The sequence below is a fragment of the Scatophagus argus genome, chromosome 17, assembly GCF_020382885.2.
Source record: "Scatophagus argus isolate fScaArg1 chromosome 17, fScaArg1.pri, whole genome shotgun sequence".
Classification (NCBI taxonomy): domain Eukaryota; kingdom Metazoa; phylum Chordata; class Actinopteri; family Scatophagidae; genus Scatophagus; species Scatophagus argus.
This window is the reverse complement of record NC_058509.1, coordinates 1,797,189-1,819,207: the sequence shown is the minus strand read 5'-3', so window position 1 is coordinate 1,819,207 and position 22,019 is coordinate 1,797,189. Positions and strand designations below refer to the sequence as shown.

The window sequence follows — 22,019 nt, the reverse complement described above, 5'->3', positions numbered from 1 at the left end:
GAAAATCCTTTTTTTCCTTCCTTCCCCACTTAATGTCAGGACGACTGCTTAAATGAAGAAGAAATTACACCTGAAATTAACGTCAGGAGCTCCATCTTCACCAAAATCCCATTAGAAATCAGTGGAGAAAGAAGTTTTCACTTTTCTTAAATAAAATCCAGTTATGTCGACTTTACGAAATTCATTTTACACCCGTGAGGTTTCGATGGCATCACAACCCACTTCCCCCCACCAACCACAAACACTTTCTTTATTACATTTTTTTATTTAGGTCCCAAAAAACCATCATAATAACATTATATCAATAATATTAATACAGAAATTGAAAAAAGGAGGAAAAAAATAAAAATAAAATAGCTTTTCTGTCCACAGCCTCAAACTTGGGGAAGGGGATTCGATCCTCCAGAAAAACTCTGTCAAGTCCGTTTGGGGAGGGAAAAAAAAGCGAAGTGGGCGTGGCTTCAAGCTTGAGCGCTGTCCATTACTCTGCTGTGCACCAATCAGGAATGTCGAGGTGAGGCAGGGGGTGGTTTTCGAGGTAAAGAGCTCAGTTTCAGTCTACTGCTGCGACATCTGCAGGAGGGGGACGGCGACCGGAATGTTAGCTTGCATGTTTCACCATTAAAATGTTGAAAAATGAAATAAATGATGAAATGAATCAAATCAACCGATTAAATTATTTATAACCAATAATGGTCAATAACAGATGGCCGATCGCTCAGAGTATCCTCAATGATAACAGGTGTGTCTGTACCTGTTGTGTCTGTTGTGTCTGTGTCTCGGGTCCTCGGCTCGCCAGCCGGCTCAGGATGTTCCTCTCTGACATCTGGAGTCGCACGGCAACCGGCGGTATCCTGGCGATGGTTGCCGGGAGGCGGGTGACATCTGCCTTCATGTCACTCAGCAGCTCCTCCAGCTGCTTCAACACTGAGTTGTGCCAGAGACAAACCAAAAAACAATGAAATAATGAGGGTTTACCTCATCACAGAAGACCAAAACCTCCACTAATCCGCGGGGGATCTCACTTCCTTCCAGCGTGCTGCCTCACCTTTGTGCAGGACGGCGTTGGCCGGTTTGTTCCCGGACATGGACTCCTTGCTGAGGTGCTGGTGGGACTCAGCCAGACACTCCACCTCGCTGAAGCGGGTGTTGAGGGCCATGGAGGGGTGGGAGGGGTCCTCGGACATGTTGAGGTAGGCGGCGCGACGCAGCTGCTCCTCGATCACCAGCGCCTGCTCCAACAGCTGGAGGGTGGAGGAAGGAGCGAGTCGGTGTCAAGTTAACTGAACAGAATTTCTACAGGAAGCTAATTCATCTTCATCCAAAAGTTAATGTTTCCTGCTGCAAGAGGAAACTGATGGCTGAATACTAAATAAATAGACAAATAAATGAAGAGCATTTAGGGCTGCAACAACAGAAGAACAGGAAGAGGAAAACTAATTTCACATCTTCATGTTTTCCTCTCCCTCAATAAACGCGAACGTACCTTGAACCTTCTGGCGAGGAACTTGTTCTTGATTTCCAGGAAGTTTCCTCGGTTCATCTCGCCTTTAAAAGGCTCGTTGAGGATGGCGAACTTCACGTCGTTCTGGATGTCCTGCCAGCGGGCGTAGCCGTGTCTGCAGGTTCATGGTCAAGGGGGGATGACTTCCTTGAGCGGACTCATTACACACCAACATTACACCCCCCGGCCCCGGATCCCCCCAGCCCCAGTCAGCCAATCACAGGTGGGAAAAGGATACTGTATGATGCCAGCTAGCAGCCAGTAGTCATGACGACGGTGCCAGATCTCGTTGGTTTTCTTGGTAACGGTGGCGGCGCGCTCCTCGTTCTGCCACAGAGAGTGAAGCTCTGAGAGGGACGAGAAGACACAGATCATTAAATGAAAACAGATTTAAAACCACTCGTGTTTGTGTGTGTGTGTGTGTGTGTGTACCTGTGAATCCTCCGTCGGCGATGTTGAACATGAATCTGGTCTTGGCCTTCTTCTTCTCCTCACTGGCTGCTCCGGCAGTGGCGGTGGCGGTGGCGGCGGCGGCGGCTGATGCTCCGCCCTCCTTGCTGCCGTCTCCGTTCTGCAGTTTGGTCGCCTCCTCCGGCTTCTGGGCCTCCTTCTCCTCCTTCACATCTGCAGCAGGAAGGTGAAAGGAGAGGCGATCAGGGGGGAACGCACCCCGTTACAGCAGAGCTAATGAGCGCGACAAGAGACGTTCAGGGTCTGGTACCTTTCTTTTCATCGGCAGGAGGAGTTGTGTCCATCTTTTCTTCTTTCTTTTCTTCTGCTGCAAAACAGGAAGAAACACAGGAAGGAAATATTAAGAAGAAAATAAAAATGATCACAACTTTAAAGATTAGACACCATCATAAATTCACAGCAAAGCTCTTGTGTTTCCGTCTGTGTGTTAAGCCTTTCAAACAGACAAGCTGCTCAGCTTTGTTTTACCTTTGACCTCAGAGTCTTCAGGTTTGACCTCTGAGCCCTCCGTGTTGCTTTCCTCTCCTCCCTCTGGACTCTTCTTCTCGCCCTCCCCCTCCTTCTCCTTGTCTCCTTCCTTCTCCTTGACGCTCTCGGCTTCTCCGTTGCTTGGTTTGTCCGTCTCCATGGGCTCCTCCCCGTTCTTCTTGCTCTCCTGCTCCACCGGCGGACTCTTCTCGTCGTCGTCGGGGATGGAGATCACCTGGAGGAGACGCCGGGGGAACGTCAGTACGATAACGCATGAACTCAATCGGAATCTGAAAGATTCCAGCTTTTACTCAAACGTTACCTCGTTGTTGCCCTTCGCCGACTCCTGGCCGTTCTTCTCCGTCTCGCCTTCTTTCTTCACCTCCTTCTCTGCCTCGTCGTTCTTCGAGGACGAGTCGTCAACTACAAACACAAACACGTTTGTTTCTTCTACCAGGAAGACATTCATATTTACAATGACGGTCTGGGAGATTGAGTGTACTGCACCGAAGCCTCTGTGTATGTGTGTGTGTGTGTGTGTGCGTGCGTGCGTTACCTGGAGCCGGCGTGTTGGGCTGCGTGTCGGCGGGGGTGCCGGTGGACGGGGTTTTTCCGGGCGAGTCGGGCTGAGCTGCTGCCTTCTTGCTCTCCTCCAGCTCGGCCATCCAGGGCATCGACCACTGACCGTTCACATGCTCGAACTCCTGAACCTGAGGACATGAAGAGCACGCGGTCAGGCAGCAGCGAGGCATCATGGGAGTTATTGCCTCCTTGATCCGAGAACGTCACTGTAGCTGCTAAGCTAAGAACTTTAGTCAGCACTACTAACAGATGATGACTGATTTTTAATTTTTGGGTGAAATGTCCCTTTAATGCCACAGTCTTCAGAGGCCAAAGTGGACTGAAATGTTTCTTCAATTGTGAACTCAAATGTTGTTTACTGTCATCACTTTCTCTCTGCTTCTGTCAACAAAACAAATCCAAAAGGCAAACATGTGGTTGTTACCTTCTTGCGAATAAGTGACATAACACCGATACGGGTGAGGACGTGTTGCCGTGACAACCCTTCTCTGGGGACGCCGTCTGCGAAGGTCTCGGCCCCGTCGGCCCCGGGCTCACAGAGGTGACGCATGAACAGAGAGACGTACGCCCTGACAGAGAGAGAGAGGGGTTAATGGAGGACAGTTTTATAAAGAGTAATGGAACAGACGGGGATCTCTGAGACTTGGTTTCAGAGTTGGACGGTTCGCATTTTGTTGGGAGACGTGGTGTCGTTTCTTACTTGAACTCTTTCTCAGATTTCCCTCGGAGGTCTCGGACCAGCCACTGGGTGGTGAAGGCATCCTGCGGAGGCATCCCGTAACGCATCACTGCGTTCAGGAAGGCCTTCCTCTGCCGAGAATTGAAACCCAACACCTGGAAAACACAAAGCGTCAGGCTTCATTACCGCAATACTTCTGACTTATCAAAACAAAGCAGGTGTTTGGCAGAAGGACAACAAAACCCAGACGAGCTGCTCACCTCGATGTTGCCTCCCACCCTGGCCAGCAGGGGGGGCAGCGGTTTATCTTTGTCGTTCCTCAGGCCCTTCCTGTTCGGCCTGCGAGAGTTGGCTGCAGAGAGGAAGCAGACGGTGAGGACACAGATAAAAAGGGACGGGCAGGTGACACAGCTGGTCCCCTGTCTTTAACTGGACCTCCTGTCCGTTTGTTAATTTGGTTGCTTTTATTTCCTAGGAGCAGCTTTTGTGTTGCCTAATTATTTCCTGTAGATACTCAGACATGTTTAAGGTTTCTCACTGATACAAGCACACTATGGTTCTTACCTTCTGTTCGCTCATCAAAGTCCTCGTCTCCCTCCTCAGACGCCACAGAGTAATCCGATTGGCCGTCAGACTGGTCATCCTGCCAATCGGCTCGGTCTTCCTGAGAGCCGTCGTTGTAGTTGACCTGCTTGCGGATACGTTTGCCTTTGCCCAGGTTGCGGGCCAGATCCTCCTGCTGCTGCTCGTAATGGTGACGCAGCAGCTTCTCCCAGTAGTCCGGATCCACACTCTCCTCCTGCTTGATGATCTCCCGCTGCACCTCCTCCTCCTACAGGGGGGAGAAAAGATGGAGAAAGGGTTGGAGAGGGCGAAAAAGACTGGCAGTGTCACTGCTGAGATCAGGTTACGAACAAAGACCACATGATCGCCAGCTATTGGACCATAATAAAGCGTCTGTTCTGTCCAGGACGCCCTTAGAGACGCTCACCTCCTCTTCCTCATCTTTGACCACATACTGAGCCACCTTAAAGGAGCTCAGGTACTCGTTCATGCTCTGCAGCTCCGTGTCATCGGTGGCGTCCTGGTTCCTGTCCAGCAGACGGTCGATGGCCTTGTCGTCGTAGTGAATAATGCTGCTGTCCTCCTCCTTGTTCTCGCCTGAAAACACACATCAGTTGAAACACGTCAACCTTCATATGGCAGTAAAACGTGTCCCACTGAGGCTCTCTGTGGATCCCGCATGGTCTCGGCTCTCACCTTCTCCCTCGTCCTTGAAGAGCTCCTCCGTTCCAAACTTAAGGATGTCGTCCAGCTCCTGTTTGGACATGGAGCCCGTCTTGGATCCGAGGCCAGGTCGGACCACCAGGTGTGTCAGCATCATCTTTTTCTTGGCAACCTGGACGATGGAGGGAACACAGAGGAAAGAGAGAAGAAAAAAGGGCGTGAAGGAATGAAGTTCTCTGGGTTGCAGTCAGCAGTTCCTCTCAGAGATTCCTCATTGAAGTACAGTTGATCTTCATGTATTCTACCTGTTCTGCTTACCTGAGTAATCCTCTCCTCCACCGAAGCCTTGGTGACAAAGCGGTAGATCATCACCTTCCTGTTCTGACCGATACGATGAGCTCTGCTGAAGGCCTGCGCACAGAGGAAGACGAGTTAGAGGTTTACAAACTGTGCTCGAGCTGTTCTTAAAATTAGGAGAAACGAGTGCAGTGGCCTCCTGCTGCACCTGGATGTCGTTGTGGGGGTTCCAGTCAGAGTCGTAGATGATAACGGTGTCGGCGGTGGCCAGGTTGATTCCCAGACCTCCAGCCCTCGTCGACAGCAGGAAGGCAAACTGCTGGGCGCCCGGAGCTGAAAGAAAAGCATCGAGAAAAAGAAAATATTTAGCTTCCATATTAGTAACCAGGAGGTTTAAATGTCAAGAGAAGTTTTCATTTGGGCAAAGTGGGAGAAATCATAAGTAGGATACAAAAATGATGGCTGAGGAAATCGTCTCAAAAGAAAACAAAAGGTGGAGTCTGCGTGCCGAGTCTCACCGTTGAAGCGGTCGATAGCTTCCTGTCTCATCCCTCCGGTGATCCCTCCGTCGATCCTCTCGTACTTGTAGCCCTCGTTCTCCAGGAAGTCCTCGAGCAAGTCCAACATCTTGGTCATCTGCAGCAAAACGTAGAACAGACGGTTTGTCAGGAAAAGCTGTGAGGTTTATGGATTTTTTAACCTTCTGCTCACTTATGTTTTAATTCTTCTAGTCAGCGTCAACACCGACAGAAAACATAAACAGAATCTTCTGACTGATCACTACAGGAGATTAGAAACAGATTTTTAAACTGCTGAGAGGGAAACACTTTGTCTCTCACCTGAGAGAAGATGAGCACTCTGTGCCCTCCCTCCTTCAGCTTCCTCAACATCTTCTGCAGTAACAGCAGTTTCCCAGCAGCCTTTGTCAAAGCGTTGCCATCATACATCCCATTGGGCATCTTTGGAGCTTCAATAGCAGCCGCGGGGAAGAGGTAGGGATGGTTGCAGCATTTCTTGAGGTCCATGACGACGTTGAGCAGAGAGACCTGGTTTCCTCCTCCTTTGGTGTTCAGAGCCTCAAAGTTTTTCGTCAGGATGAATTTGTAGTACTTCCTGCAAACAGACGACACGTGTTTACACTTCTCTTTACAGACGGCCTCACTTCTGCATTTGTCTTAAGGAAAAACAAAAAAGCACGAGCCCTCGTTGGCTCCTCCTGACTCACTTCTGCATGGGGCTGAGCTCCACTCTGACGATGAGCTCGGTCTTGGAGGGCATGTGTTTGAAGACGTCAGCCTTAAGCCTCCTGAGCATGTGCGGACCCAGCATGTCGTGCAGCTTCTTGATCTGGTCCTCCTTCGCGATGTCGGCGAACTCCTCCAGGAAGATCTCCAGCTTACTGCAGACAGACGGGTGAGTTAGCGTCGCGCTGTTCAGAGCAGCTACGGGCGCCAGCGTCGTTGTTTTGTGTAATCCTACAGGCCACTTGACTCCTGCTGCTCACTCATCAACACAAACCTCTTTTGCTTGAGCAACAAATTTGTTTCCTGACATTTACAGCATAAACAGTACAGTGATGTCAAAGTTTTTTAAAGTCTGTCTGATGCACACTTATTACACAACTCAAACATTTTCTTAAAAAGACTCAAAGTTCCTTAATAATACTGCAAATTCATTAGCATTTGTGGTGATTCAGATACCTCAGTGGCTAAACCTGAAGGAAAACCTCCTCTTTCTGTTAGAGGGAACATCTCGTACAGCAGGGTGTGGTGCCTACCTGAACCTCTCGGGCGTGAGGAAGTTGAGCAGGTGGAAAAGCTCCTCCAGGTTGTTCTGCAGAGGAGTTCCAGTCAGCAGCAGTTTGTGCTGTAGAGGGTAGTTGTTCAATACGCGGAAAAACTACAGCAGAGGAGACAAAAGGAGGACATGTTTACATCAGTTTCAGCTTCAGTTAAGCTTTGATCACAGCTGTCTGTGCAACCATTTGATTCCAGTTGTAGAAGACAGTAATGACTCAGATGGCAGAACCTCTGAATACTCCAAATTTACGATTTATGATCCTGCGTGTGGGTACCTTGGACTGGTTGTTTTTCAGTCTGTGGGCCTCGTCCACCACCAGGCAGGCCCAGTCTATGGAGCCCAGGATCGCCATGTCAATGGTGATCAGCTCGTAAGAGGTCAGCAGGACGTGGAACTTAATCGACGAGTCTTTCTGTTGGAGGAAATCAATGCAGGCAAATTTTAAAACAAAGAGTTTAAATTTATAAAATATGGCTCAATTTATCTGGAACCCGTCGTTTGTCATCCCGCCTGCTCTCACCTTCATCCTCGAGGCCTTCTTCCCTCCTCGGATGGCGTTGTCCTCGAAGGAGAACTCGTTCTCTCTGATGACGGCTCTGCTGTCTTTGTCTCCGACATACGTCACCACGTACATGTCGGGGGCCCACATCTCAAACTCTCGCTCCCAGTTGATGATGGTGGAGAGTGGGGCACTAACCAGGAACGGCCCCTTGGAGTGGCCCTGAGGCGGAGAGAGGAAGTCAGTTCAACATGGTCTGCAGGTCACTGATCACGGTTATCAGTTACCATCACTGTCACAAGACAAGTGAGTGTGCATTCAGATCTTCTGTGAGTTCTGAGACTTTATTTTAATTATGCAAACTTTGAATTCAGTCGAAACAGCTCAGAAATGAAGAAACTAACTGTGCTCGTCTCTTTGGTTTCTGAGTGACATGGCAGCTGCAAGTTACTATTTCATTATCAACAAATCTTTCAGGTGATGATTTCTAATAGGGCTGAAACTAATGATGTTTTAATTACAGTTAATCAGACCGTTATCTTCTTGACTGCGTTGAAGACTCATTCAGTCTAGAAAATGTCAAAATAGTAAAAAGAGCCAAAATCAGCATTTTTAAATTTCTATTTTGTCCTTCCATCAGTCCAGAACACAAATACATGCAATTTACTATCACAGGAGACTAAAAACCTCTGGACCAGCTTTTGGAAATTTTGCTCTACGATTACTCATTTATCAAAATCTGATTTTTAACTCATAAAAGACAAATCATCCTGATGCGGGATCACTGTTATTATTAGACTATTATTATCACAAATTATTACAAAAACAAAACATATCACAGAGACGCAGGAGAATTAGGATCTCTGGTTCAAAATTCACCTAACTGTCAGATGTCTCCTGCTGCTCTGGCAGGATGTGTATTCTGGCCTCCCACCTTTAGGTGGCAGCTGCGCACACATGAACAGTGACTGTGTTTACTGTTTCAGATCGAGCTGAATGTCTTCAGATTTCACCTGACTTATACAAAATGGCTGGATGGCTCCTGGCCAATAGGATGACAGTTACACTGTCTCATACAGGAAGGCTCAGCCATTGCTGCTCAGCCAAAATTGTATTTAAAAAAAAGATCAGGTAATCCTTTATTGAACCCCACAGGGGAATTCAAGAAATTTATTAAATAAACTAAATAAACTGAACTGAATTTATCATGAAGAGGACAAACAAAACTCACTGCAGATCAGCGTATCCTCAGACCCACATCTTTACTCACCTCTTTATAAAGTGAGTAGAGGAAGACGGCGGTCTGGACCGTCTTTCCCAAACCCATCTCGTCAGCCAGGATGGTGTCGGTGCCCTGAGCCCAGGAGAAGCGCAGCCAGTTGAGACCCTCCAGCTGGTAGGGGTGCAGCGTCCCTCCTGTGCTGTCCAAGTACTCCGGCTGACGCTCAAACTTTATCGTGGGCTGGAGAGAACAGAGAGAAATGTCCTCAGTCTGGCTTTTAGAGGAGAGCTTTGCATCTCCTGAAAAGATGTTTCAGAAGATGCTCCAACTGGACAAGGTTTACTTATGTGCCAAATGTTGTCATAAAGGAAGTAAATAACCACTTACGTCGACCACAGGGTTCTCAGGTGGTCTGTCGGGCCGCTTCACTCGTCCCTTCACCTTCATCTTCTTCCCGGGTTTCCCCTCCTCTCCCATCATCAGCTCTCTGGAACAGACACACACAGTTAGCAAAGCAGCACAAAGTGGCTGAGTTATGCCAGTTTAAAGGCAGCGTCCCGTGTCTGCGTCTCACCTGTGGTTCCAGTACTGTATCTTATAGACATCAAACTCAGGTACGTCCATGTCCTCAGCCTCCCACGTCGCCTGGTCGTACGCCAGCTCTCTCCACTTGATCAGGTAGTGGACGTTGTTCTTCCTGTCCACACTGTAAACACAAGAGGCAACAAAAATCACTTTAATTCAATTTATACTCATGTTTAATAGATGATTCACTCAAGAAGAGCAAAGCTTTGATTTTTTTTTTTGTTTTGAATAAGAGGCTGTTGATAAATATTTCATATTTACTGGTATACATCAACTCATAAAGCAAAGGCTCTTCAACGTAAAAGTAAAATGTGCCTTAAATGAAGTGAAAAGCAAAATAAAAACTAAGTGGGTGAATTCAAAACTCTAGAGACAATCATTGTAAAATAAAGAGTTGAACACATAATGAAATTAAAGACTGAAATATTTGACCGAGTGGTGCATCTTCTCAAAGGAACATCTTACAAGCAGATGACAGAAAGAGACAAAAATTTTGTCTCCGTTCTAATCCTGGTGCTTCCTTTAATTTTCGCTGGACTGCGACTCTGTGTGTGTGTGTGTGTGTGTGTGTGTGTGTGTGTGTTGACCTGTGATTGAGGATGCGGTGGATCATCAGCCACTCCATCTTGATTCCAAAGCGGAGGTATTTCTCCTCCATCTGTGCATACATCGGGTCCTTGTTCTTCCTTTTTACGCTCTTGTCCTCCTCTCCCTCGCCGAAGTCGATGGGCGGCGGGTCGTCCATGTCGTTCTTCCTCTGGTAGTTTCTGAACATCACCTGGCAATGGAGCTCAAGCTACAGGGGTGAAAGAGGAAGAAGAGGACGTTAGAGAAGAAACTTCCAGCCGTACAAACGGAAACCAGATGGTTCTGGGTGTGTCCCACACACCTGGAGCTCTGTAACCCACGAGCAGTGCCAGTACGACATGTTGGACCACTTGGCGAAGAACTCCCTCTCCGGCCGCCCCGCCAGGGGAGGGGGGTCAGGAGCATCAGCCGGAAGGTCTGGAGGGCGTGGGACTGGCGTGGGGGCGGGAGGGTCGCCCCACCGCCACGTCAGGATCTTCTGGACCTTCCCCTTCATGGGTGGACACTGCAGGGGAAGACAAAACACACGATTCTCATCATTTTTATCTCAGGTGTTCTAAAAAAAACTACAGAGACTTTTCAGAGTCAAGTCTTCCATCTACAGATGGAATTAACTTTGAGAATCACTTAGCAGTCAAAAGATGTCAAACATTTTCTGCCTCCAGCTTCTCAGATGAGAGGATTTACTGCTTTTGTTTAGTCAGTTGTAAACAGAATATCCCTGGCTTTTGAACTGTTCAAAGACGTTTGATTTGACTCTAGGAATGCGCGACGCTTCACCATTTCCTGATGTTTCATGGAAAACAAACTAATTAAAAACAAACCAATGATTATTTTTGCTACTGTTTAACCTGCTGTGACCTTCTCATTTTCTCTTGTCTGACTGAAACTCTTCGTCTGGCGACAGAGAGCAACTCTTTCTTCGGATGTGGACCTGAACGAGCACAGAAACACCTCCTGGATCACTGGATCAACTTGTACTCTGACAGGTCAAACTCGTCATCCGTCACCGCCGTGCGACCCTGAGTGCTGGCGGCTCACCGTGCAGCGGGGGCAGATCCACTCGCCGTTGGGGATTTCTGGCAGCGGCGGGTTGAGGCAGTGAATGTGGTAGGAAGAAGGGCACGAGTCGCAGCACAGGAGCTCTCCGCCGTCTTTGCACACCCGACAGAACTCCATATGGTGGTCGTCCTCCTCCATCTCTCCGGCGTCGCCGTTGTCCTCCTCGCCGTCTGAGCCCTCCTCCCTGGCCTCCCACTGGATGCCCTCCTTCTCCTGGAATTGAGAGGGAAAAAAACTCAGGTGTTTTATACTTTCACACTGTGAAGTTAGTGGTTTGCTTCTTCACAGACAGAAAAGCATCAGATTCTCCACCTAAACTACACCTGCAGCACGATTCACCAATCAGTGCTGCCATCATGACAAGAGCAAAAGGCAACCTGACCATAAATAGCAACTGCAGCCGAGGTTTGACGAACGTCTTTACTCGTTCGACAGCACGAGCATGTTGCTTACACAGTGCGGGCAGCTCCAGGTGCCCTCGGGGGCTTTCTCCATGTCGGGATCCAGGCACACCATGTGGTACGCTCTGGGACAGGTGTCACACAGGATGATCTCCCCGCCCTGCTGGCACACCTCGCAGTAGTCCTGGTGGTCCGTTTCATAGCCGTCCCCGTCCTCTGCTTCTGATTGAGACAGGAAAGACTTTTTACCAAAAACGCCTCCTTACACACCCACACTGAAACGAGATTTTGGCTTTACGTCATTCGTCAGAGAAAAACCCACTCAGTGAGTCATTTTTCCCCCTCAGCAACGAACTGAAACTAAAGGGTTTCACAAGGAAAATATAAACATCAATTTTGATGAGGTAAAACAGATCTTTACCGCTCCTTCCCCAGTACTCACTAAAATGTATTGCACGCCTCTAAACCATAAACACGCCTGAAACTCTGAAAGATGAGTCTTACATTTTGTCACAGAAGTTGTAGCATTTCTTAATGATGCTGTGAAAAGAAACACGATACCCACAATGTGTGTACTTTGACTGATTTCAAGGGCAAAATGTTCACTTCAGAGACTAAACACAAACAGCAACGATTAAAACGATTTCCACGCTGAAGCAGCGCTGAGGGCTCGTCGACTTCCCTCTGTCTGTGGATCTGAATTCATCCGTGATGTGATCTGAGCTTCGATCTTGTGACAGCAGCTACCAGCAGGACACGTCAGCCAGCAACAACCAAGATGTTGTCCTTCTAAATATACCAAACTGTGCTGACTCAGCCGCAGTGACTAATATATGTGTGCGTGCACACACCTCCTCATGTTGTTGTGCATTCCAGAGAATCTTAATGCTTCACCCTGCAGCTGTTCACAGCTCAACAGGTAGCTGGCCAGAGAGCGTAAATTAATGAGAGCAGGAAGGGGAAAATAAGGAAAAAGAGTAAAGTATTAGGAGCTGAGGCTACATTTCAGCCTCTAACATCCAGAGTGCAGAGGCGTACCTTTCTTCTTCTTGGGTTTGCTCTTGGACGGCTTCTTCTTGCTGCGGCTGCTGCGGCTGTTGGACCCCTCTGAGACGGAGACGCTGTTCATGCTGCCGTCCTCAAAGTCGCTGTCTACGTCAGGCTCGTCCTCTTCGCTCTGTGCAACGCGAGAGACAAACTTCTTATATAAAAACACTTTGTTGGGAGTGTCTCAGCTGTATGTAGGCGCACCGGTGAAGGGCTTGCAAGAAGGCAGAGACAGAGAGGAGGAGGGGGGGAAGGATCGTACCGACGAGCGTTTCCGCTTGCTGTTGAAGCCTCCCAGCTTGATTTTAAGAGGAGCCACCTTTTTGGTCTTTGTATTATTATTCTTCTTCTCTTGTGGTTTAGACGCAGGCTTTGACTTCCTGCGGGCGTTGGGACCTGCCGACACAAAACGGAAAGGCCGAGGTCAGTCCCGCACCGAACAAAAATCAGCTTCAGAGCCACAAACTGGGTGACTTCCCCAAGAGAAATCCCACTGACATTTGCCGACATCCCTCCCCACTGTACCTTTGCCTTCCTTTGTCTTGGCCTTGCGTAGTGGTGGTGGAGGGGGCTGCTGAGGCTCTGCCGGAGCCGCAGGCGCTGCAGCAGCTGGGCCAACCTCGGCCACCATGGTTTCCACGGCGGCCGGTACGTTGGCGGTGGCCAAGGCTGCGTTGGCAGCAGCGGCTCCCCTCAAGGGGTTGTTGGTGCTGAACTCGCGCCATTTGGCACCCAGAACCATCATCATCTTGGACACGGCGATCTTAGGGTTCTTGGCTGCGATGAGGGGCCTGGAGGTGAGGGAGAGCAAAACAAAAAATCTGGTTCAAGTTTTTAAAGACATGAACTGAACACTCATTCGGCTGCTCCTACGGGTTTCCACAAGTGCAACAGTGTGTGTGTGTGTGTGTGTGTTTACCTGACAAACTGGCTGAAGGCCTTGTAGTTGGTCAGAGAGCGGTAGTCTTCCTCGGTGAACACGTGGTCGATGTCCTCCATACCCCAATCATCAAGCAGCTGGGACGACGACTTCGGCTCCTGCAGGAAACAAACAACAAGAAGCTTAATTAACATCAGGAGGATCAGTGAAAACGTATGAAAGGCGAGAGTTCATCTTAAACAAAATCGATGGTTGCCAGCAGTCAGTAGAAAATTAATAACACATGAAAGAGGAAAACAACATGAAAATGACTTAATATACACCTGAAAAACTAAAATCAAAGGATACAGCAAGTACTTAAGGAGTGAGCCATCTGTGACTAGAGTCGCACATGCTCAGTACCAACTGGGCAGGTAAAGACGTTTATGAGGTGAGTTTGGTTGGGAAGAGTTAAAGAACGTGGGCGACACTCCAAGTTTGAGAGCAGAGGTGGACAAGATCAAACTTCAGTCTTTGCTGTTATTTGATAACCGATAACAAATAAAACCACTTGAACTGGGGTGGGTGAAGAACACTGAACCCAGAATGAAACACAGTCTTGACTTGAACATAAAGTCTTCAGTCTGTCACTTGCAGTAGATCCATCAGGAGGTGAAAACAAAGCACCTCCTGTGTTCTGCCAACTGCTTTCACTCAGTACATGAGGACTCATCAATACTAATCTGATCAATTGATTAGATAACCGGAGCGCGAAGGAGAACCTGGTTTAGCTGACAAGTCCTAACACGTTCAAAGTCTTGTTAATTCAACATGTTCCAAGGAAATGAGACGACTGTAGCTTTCTGAACGTTTTGATTCCTTTCACGTAAGAAGCTCCTGCTGGATGATCACAGCCCTGGCTGATCACGCTCGCTCTGAGTGACAAACATGTGGGAGCAGCTGTGGCTTCTTTTTAAAGAGTTTTTAAAAAGCGTCGTCGGTGCATCACAAAAGCCAAACCTTCCACCTCTTACAAAAACACTTTTGTTCCCTTTCTGCGCGTCAGCTACTGCCATTATTTTACCTCACAATAAACTAAATTATGATGCTGCGGTCGCTGACCTCATCTGTGGAATAACAGTCTTAGCACACCTGAATGTCATGTGGACTTAATAGGGATTTTTCATTGTTAATTCTGAGGCGACGTCGTCGTCGTCGTCGACGTCTTTACCGCGCCGGGTTTGCACGGCCCAGCGAGCAAACAGATGCCACAAACATTAATGTTTAATGAGTGCATTACCTGCCACTCTGACCACTTCGTTTTTAAAGAGAATCACACTGATGGGCTTGGTTGATATGGACGTGCATCAATCAGATGACAATTTCGATAAGACTTTAATGATTTAAATCATTTGTCAAATACAAAGCTGTTGGTGGTTCTGGTTTCTGATTTTTCTCAGTTTCATATGATTCTTAACTGAAAGCTTGCCTTTACTAAATGAGAAATCTATAGGATGTGGTGACATTCGTTGATAATTAGAAATAATTATGCTCTCTGAACGCTGTCCCAGCTGTCCAACTGTGAGGCACTCAGAAGTCAGAACGCACCAATACAATTCAGCCCTCCATTACATTATCATTGAAGGCACACAAATTCAATCATACAAATGCCAACTGATTTGCTCACAGCCTATCGCTGCATCCTGTGCTGCAAGTGACAATTATTTCATTAGAGCTGAATGTGCCAATTCTGTTCTTGATTAAAACTGTCCTGCTATGTAAAACATCGCAGTGTAATTTAAAAAAAAAAAAATAAATAAAATCACATGAGCTTTCTTTGTATAAAACGGAATCACAAAATGTTTGGCGTCTTTGCTCACAAATTAAATCGTCACAACAGACGCTTGAAGATTTCATCAAACTAAACTGATTATTTCGGCTCTTTATCAAAAGCACTTCAGGGTTCTGTTCCACTATCTGAACCGCTCAACATGTTGCACTACCGCTAAATATTTCGGCCAATAAAACCAAGCAGCTGTGTAAAAGGCCGTGAGCAGGTGAGCGCTGATTTCAGCCACCACCTTGATGTAAACTGTGCCTGCGCCGTCCTCCTCCTCGCCCACCAAAGCTGCTTCCCATTTTCTTACAAAATGGCTCTGCATATGAATTAAAATGTGTTTATCTAACCAAAAAGAAAAGGGTCAAGAGCGCAGTGCGGAGCGGCGCTAGGTGGGGTTACCATGGCAACAGCATATATTCCACACACACACACTTCCACACACCACGCCACCCCTTGCATAAGTGTCATTAACTACGAGGCCCCCTATTGGCCGCCGGGCTTCAAGTCCACCAGACTTGGCTCTTTGTTTAAGCAGCTCTCATATCAGTGACTCCATTACAGGTACACAGTCAGTATGTGTCCAATCAAGGAGCAGAGAAAACAGCTGACACTCAAGTTACACTCCAAGAAAAGACAAAGACTTTTGCCTGTTAGAAATTAGACTACGCTTAACATTTTCAACTCGCCCCCAGCTGTATTCATGCCACACTTTCACGTTGTTTGGTTTGGCAGATACACAGCACGCTTTAAAAAAAGACAAAAGATTAAACCAGCTCATTATTTTGGAAACGATGCTGCTGTGTCTTTTTAAAACTCCAATTCAGGAAGCCTGCTGATGTCTTTTCAATTCTGTGTGGTACAAAATTCTATCAGCAGACCCTGAGAATGTGCACAAGAGGTGCAACGCAACAGCTTTCCTTTGTGTCACATTATCAACACGAGGCAACACAGCGGAGACCTCTCAGCCGAACTGCGCCTAACCACACTGACATCAACAATGGTTAAAGTTTAGGAGTCTGCGGGTTGGCTTTCAGAGATGAAAAGGAACAAATGGCTGCATGGCAACAACCAGAAAAACAAAACCTTAAACTGAACGACCTCCAAAAATTTGAAGAACACATAATCTGTTTTAATATTTACGTGAGATTATTCCTTCACACAAAATTGAGCTTGAACAGGACTCGAATCCGTAACAGCAGCCGGTCACTTTATATTAATTTAAATACTGAGGTTTCAGTCAGCCAAAATGCTGGACAAATACAAGCCTGGGTGATCTACAGTGTGAAACTGTCACAGGGTACGAGGAAAATCCCTTCCTCCCACTTCAACGACTTGTGCTTCCTCCACACTTCTCATGTCCTAAAGCCCTTGTTTTTTTATTTCTGCCTGTCGCTATCTGACTTCTGACTTCATAAAGTGTAACTGATTCAACATTTATTATTTAATGTTACACATGCTATATTTGGGGAAGCCTGCAGCTTCAACTGTCTGCAGTCTATTATCATTTAAATTAGATTTCACTCAGTTATGCATAAAAATCTTGTTCAAACTAATTTCTATAACGCAATACAATTTTGGAGCTTTCGCGAGTTCAGAGGAGACGTTTAAAGCCTGATTACGAAGTGAAACCCCTCTGAGAGAAGACTTCGTGCCTCATTCTTCGCCACCACAATGGCCAAAGACATAGGAATTAATCAGTGCTGATGTAAGTGTTGAAAACTTTTTTTCCCCTCACCAAGCCATCGTCATCGTCGTCTTCGTCATCTTCCTCGGGCTCCGGGTCTTTCTTCTTGGAGACGCTCCTGTCGGCCCCTGCGCTGCTCCTCTTCTTGTCTTTGCCACTGCTGGCTCTCTTCTTCTTTTTGCGTCCCGGAGTGTAGTCGCTGCCCTCGCTGTCGGAGCGCTGGGCAGGGCCGGCATCTTCGGCCTCCTCCACCCCGCCCACGTCCATGGGCTCCGGGGAACTGATGGGAAGCTCCTGGAAGAAGGAGAGCAAAGACAGGAGTCAGAAAACTGAAACCAGGATGTTCAAGGATAAGCAGAACTGGACACAGAACAGGTTTCTCGCTGGATTTCGACTAGATTCTCTTACAAGAGCACAAAATAGTGCAGGATATGACAAACTGAAAAGGAAAGATATGAATTATATGAAGATATCTTCATATAATGGAAGATATCTTCATATAATTCAAAAAAAGCCACGACTGACTGGCTGACAGCTTGAAATTCAAAATCGAAAAATCAACTCTGAATACAAAGCAGAATTGCTCGGACCCCTTAACATCTGCGATTTGGTCTGATGGTACAAGTAGAGATAGGCTTTGGAAAATACATTTAATTTAAAAATTATTTGACAGGAAAAGGATGAAAGAAATGTGTATATTAGAGAGGTCTGAGGCGCCTGAGCAGCTTTTTCACCAGGTCTGTTACAATCATAACTCATTCCGGTAAATTTGACTTCACTGGCTGTTTTGCCTACATGAGAATGTTATCAAAGTCTGCAAACAGGCAGGCTTTTTATGGAGCGAGGAGCTTAACGAAGAGTGTGTCTGAGCTGAAGTCCTTTTATTCACACCTTCCACTAAACACATCTTCTGGATTTAACACAGGATTAAAAGTTCGTCAGTTCGGAAGTAACCAAACACACTGATGTACATCATTACCTCTCTGCGTGACCGCCTCTTGCTGCCCTTGCTCTCTCTGCTCTTCTTGGCCTTCTTCTTCTTCTTCACCTTCGGAGTCTCATTCTCCGAAATCTCCTCTTCCTCATCGTCTACAGAATCAGGCCAGCACAGACATTTCGGGGTTAAGACAGAGCAGCATGTGATAACACTACTGAGCAGAGAGCTGTGATGATAGCATGCATATCAACAGACACCTGCATGTCCACCTGCCAAAAAGACACAAGCGACGCCGGTGAGCTTTGGCTGTGGTTCAGTGCAGTTACTAAATCAGCTAACTCAACAGATAATACGTTCGATCGGTTTCTCTCATATAGTGGTATTTTGATAGGTTTCTTAAGTCACCAACTGACTAACATGCTGCCCTGCACCTTAGTAACTGATTTTTGCTCATGTCATTATCCACCTGCTGTTCATTTGCACTGTTTACCTCACCCACTTGCACTATACTCCACCCTGCACTACCTCACTTTTTGACTACTTCCAGAAACATATTTATTTTACTTATCTTATTTTATTTTGTGTTACCTTATTCTATTTTATTTTATTCTTCTATTACATCTTACTTGTTACGTTCTATGTATGCACCAATCACCAACACAAATTCCTAGTAATGTGAAACCTCTTCACTTACAATGGCAATAAAGTCTTTTCTGATTCTGAAGTCTTTGCTTCGACAATTCAGTATTATATGGAATAAATATTATATGTTCCTGGTGAAGTACCGAAAAAGTTAGAGAGTAAAGTCAAATTTTAATTAGCACCAACAGGATGCCACATTTCCCCCCTTTTGCAGAGACCAGCTTTTACCGTTTGGTTTTCAGCACAAGGGTTTTCTACTTGAGCAGGACGATTAAGTCCTCTCTGCACTCCTGCCAGGCTACAACACATTCACCTGCTGTCAAATGACGTTCAAGCGGTCCATGACTGTGTGGTTGGAATAGAACCGACGGGACACTTGAGAACGAGGATCAGAAGGCGTTAAGCTAGTGGTTTTGGTTATTACACCATCTTACAAGTTGGCCTCACAGGGTGATGATTCAAATCAGTTTTGCTCTAGCGGTTAAAACTGTCGTTTACAGCTGATTAGTCGTTTTGATTTACTTTGACACCCCTACAGGCCTTATGGCAGAGACGACCTCAGTCTTGAGTCCAGCGCCGCCTCGCTGACTGCAGACTCAAGTGCTGTGGCTTTCAGGGACTATTAATGTAATTGACTATGGTCGAGAGTAAATGGCAGACTGCCATTATGATGCACCTGATGAGGAAGAAGCCTTAATGTGATGAGTTTTTAGGTCACGTAAAGGAGACTAAGTTGTGTGTGTTCTGTGGGGGATCGTGTTTAACGCAGTCAAAGAAAACCAGAGCTCACACTGTTATAAACACTGTGATGGTGTTTTTAACCTAGTGCTGATTCTGTGCTTTCTCAGTCTGTAGACTTACATCGTGAGACCAAAAGGCCAACCTGAAACTCCTACTTGACATGACGCTTGATAGCTAAAAGGACAGGTAAGTCTCAAAACAATACAGAAAAAACAGGTAACAGTGCCAGAATGGCCTTTATGCTTAATTGTAAGACAGCACTATTACCAAAGAAAATGTCCAAGCACCGTGTAATCTCACGGGTCAGCACACACAAGACCTCAACATGATGTTCAGTTAGTTTTTGTACTTATGGCCGAAACAGTTAAAATGATAAATCTATTATTTGAGGCAACAGCAAATGAATCTGCAACTATTTTTATTATCCACTAATCATTAAAGTTCATTAAGACAAAAATAGCTCCTCCAGTGTGACATTTTTCTGTTTTATATCATTGCAAAATCTACAACTTTGGTTTCAATATTCCTGAATGGACAAAACAACCGTTTAAAAATATCAACGCTGGGAAACTGAGGTGATTAATCAGTAAAGAAAATAATCATTATTATTACAGTGGCAGGTTTACATGTGACTTGAACACGTTTCAATCTAATTTCCTGTGCGTTTCCAGGTGGATTGTTTAATGCGACAAAACGACAGGAAACAAACATTCGTATCGAAATCCAATTAAACTGCATGTTCACGAGAACATTAACGTGCTTTCATAAACGGTTTTGCACGCCTTTCGGTCGGGGGGGCTGATCCCGTTGACACAATGTTTTGTTTATACAGCGTCACTCGTCGTTTTCATAAAGAATTGTCGCTAGTTGATAAATGAAAGGCAGATTTTTCAGTGGATTTTAGCACTTAAAGCTAACTTGGAGGACTATTTGTTCTCAATGGTCTCAGCGTGTACGCCGCGCGTGCTCGCGGAATCATACAAACTAAACAATGCGATCCTCGAAAGCAGCAGCTTTATAAACTACAAATTTAGGATCTGGGAGCACAAACGGTTAGATGAGATCCTAGATACATTAGTTTACAGCATTATATTTTTTTTACTTTTTCCCCACACTCAAACCGAAGGCGCCGGCCATGAGGAGGGGAATGCTTCAGAACGTCATCCGCCAGCTTCCAAGCTAACTGGCTGCCTCCATCTTGTCATCGACACGTAAAAGAATACCGGTAGCTGGCTAATGTTAGGCCCCGGGAACATGCCGGTCAGTCGGCGTGACTTCACGACAAAGCATCTATGAGCCATACCACTACGGCTTGGGGTAAACAGTGACTTTTAGAAGGTGTTTAACAGCAGGGGTGCCTTTGCTATTGCTGCCACTAACATTAGCTACTCTCTAGTTAGCAGCATTGACTAGCGAGCGCTTTGCTAACGACTTATGATTGATATGAATGTCAAAAAACATCTGCTCATGCTAGCCCTAAATCCAGTGTGAACATTAGCAACTTCGGCTAACAAATGAGCCATGTCTTACCGTGCATTAACCGGTCATCGTGGGCTCCATAATCATCTCTGTCGTCCTCGCTTCCAGACATAGCGGACAGCAGAAAACTTTCTGATTAGTTAGCTAAGAGTTTAGCTAACTAAATAAAGTTTTTTTAGGATAATCCAGAGTTCTGACCCAGTCTTGAGTCGGTCCAAGTCGTGTCGTGTGTTGTGCAGTTAAAAGAGGGCAGTCGGCCAGGTTTTGTTAAGGGAAAGAAGAACAAAAAAGAAAACGGAAGTGAATATTTAGCACCAAAGACCATTCAAAACACAACACCCGGTAAAAGACCCAGCAACCTGAACACTCACCGCATGGACTTCTCCTCAGTCAATAAATCTAACTTTATCTGCCTGTTAAGTTGGCCAGCTTGCAAAGATTAGCACCCTCACTCACTCCATCTCTGCGTTCAGCTGACATGCCATCTTGCCACTATCGTTAGTTTCCGTTCCATTAGCATGCGTGCTAACCGAGCTTGACCGGCGGCCAGGTTCAGATTTGAGCCGCTCACACACAGCAATATGTAGCGTTAATAATGAACTATCGCTGTAACGACCCGGCATCCGTGGCCGTCTCCCCCCGACCATCTAACCCTGACTCAAGTAAATTTACAAACAATAAAACAAAAAACTGAGATACTCACAAGTTGATTCACACAGCTTCCAAAAACAGTAACTCCGGGCTCACTTTGTTTATCAATCAATACTTGGAAGCTCTTTTCTGTTAAGGTAACGGTATACATACAATTTAAATATATTTCCGTGTTTTTGTGGCAGCGTGTGCGCACGACGCCGTCTCCTCTTTCTCTCCCTCGCACACTACACACCCCGCGCGCGCGCACACACACACAAAGAGATCAGGGGGCAGGCATCCCATAATACCCCCCATCCACACACACACACACACACATCCACACACACACACTTCAGTCACCCCTCCCCCACTCTGCATAGTTACCTTGCAACGTACAGACCATAATAGTCAAACTCACCCCTCCCTCTGCTACAGTCTCTTCCCCATTCCTCCATGCACACACACCCCCCCCCCACGCACCTCCCCCCTCCCTTAGCAACCGGGGTTACCATAGAGACGCTCACCCCCTCCCACCCCCGTGCGGCATCCCATAATAGTAATGAGCGCAGTCACTGACATCCCTCAATGAGCATAACTCCAAAAAGAAAGAGATAGGAGAAGGAGGGGGGGGCGAGCCGTCACATGGCAACTGTGTGTGCCACATGACTGCTTAACTTGAGTGTGCATGTTTGCATGTATGCGCAGGCACTGTACTGTATATGAGCCTGGCTGCTCAAGGCTCAGGATGCAGATGCATTACAAGGCTGACATC

The 22,019-nt window shown here is 46.6% G+C and overlaps 1 protein-coding gene across 3 annotated transcripts; it reads right to left on the bottom strand.

Moving 5' to 3' along the window:
• Positions 1-249: 249 nt before the first annotated feature.
• chd4a (chromodomain helicase DNA binding protein 4a) lies at positions 250-21,581 on the bottom strand. Of its 3 annotated transcripts, none has more exons than XM_046417576.1 (39): positions 21,318-21,581; positions 20,666-20,817; positions 17,795-17,904; positions 16,867-17,109; positions 13,352-13,470; positions 12,958-13,223; positions 12,695-12,828; positions 12,424-12,562; positions 11,438-11,607; positions 10,964-11,197; positions 10,224-10,427; positions 9,922-10,130; positions 9,324-9,455; positions 9,137-9,236; positions 8,798-8,989; positions 7,549-7,749; positions 7,303-7,440; positions 7,006-7,127; positions 6,454-6,627; positions 6,068-6,341; positions 5,747-5,864; positions 5,437-5,561; positions 5,250-5,342; positions 4,965-5,103; positions 4,696-4,865; positions 4,269-4,536; positions 3,965-4,056; positions 3,726-3,859; positions 3,450-3,594; positions 3,000-3,153; positions 2,766-2,866; positions 2,444-2,678; positions 2,226-2,282; positions 1,937-2,128; positions 1,743-1,851; positions 1,487-1,619; positions 1,049-1,244; positions 755-927; positions 250-573 (listed from the first exon to the last, which is right to left on the bottom strand). In XM_046417576.1, exons 2-39 carry the CDS (start codon positions 20,724-20,726, stop codon positions 559-561), a joined length of 5,871 nt encoding a protein of 1,956 aa, XP_046273532.1. In that variant the 5' UTR covers positions 20,727-20,817; positions 21,318-21,581; the 3' UTR covers positions 250-558. The 3 variants fall into 3 exon arrangements, with proteins under 3 accessions (XP_046273532.1, XP_046273534.1, XP_046273533.1); XM_046417578.1 differs by having other exon boundaries at positions 11,438-11,604; XM_046417577.1 differs by lacking the exon at positions 21,318-21,581 and adding an exon at positions 20,986-21,253.
• Between the last annotated feature and the right edge of the window lie 438 nt (positions 21,582-22,019).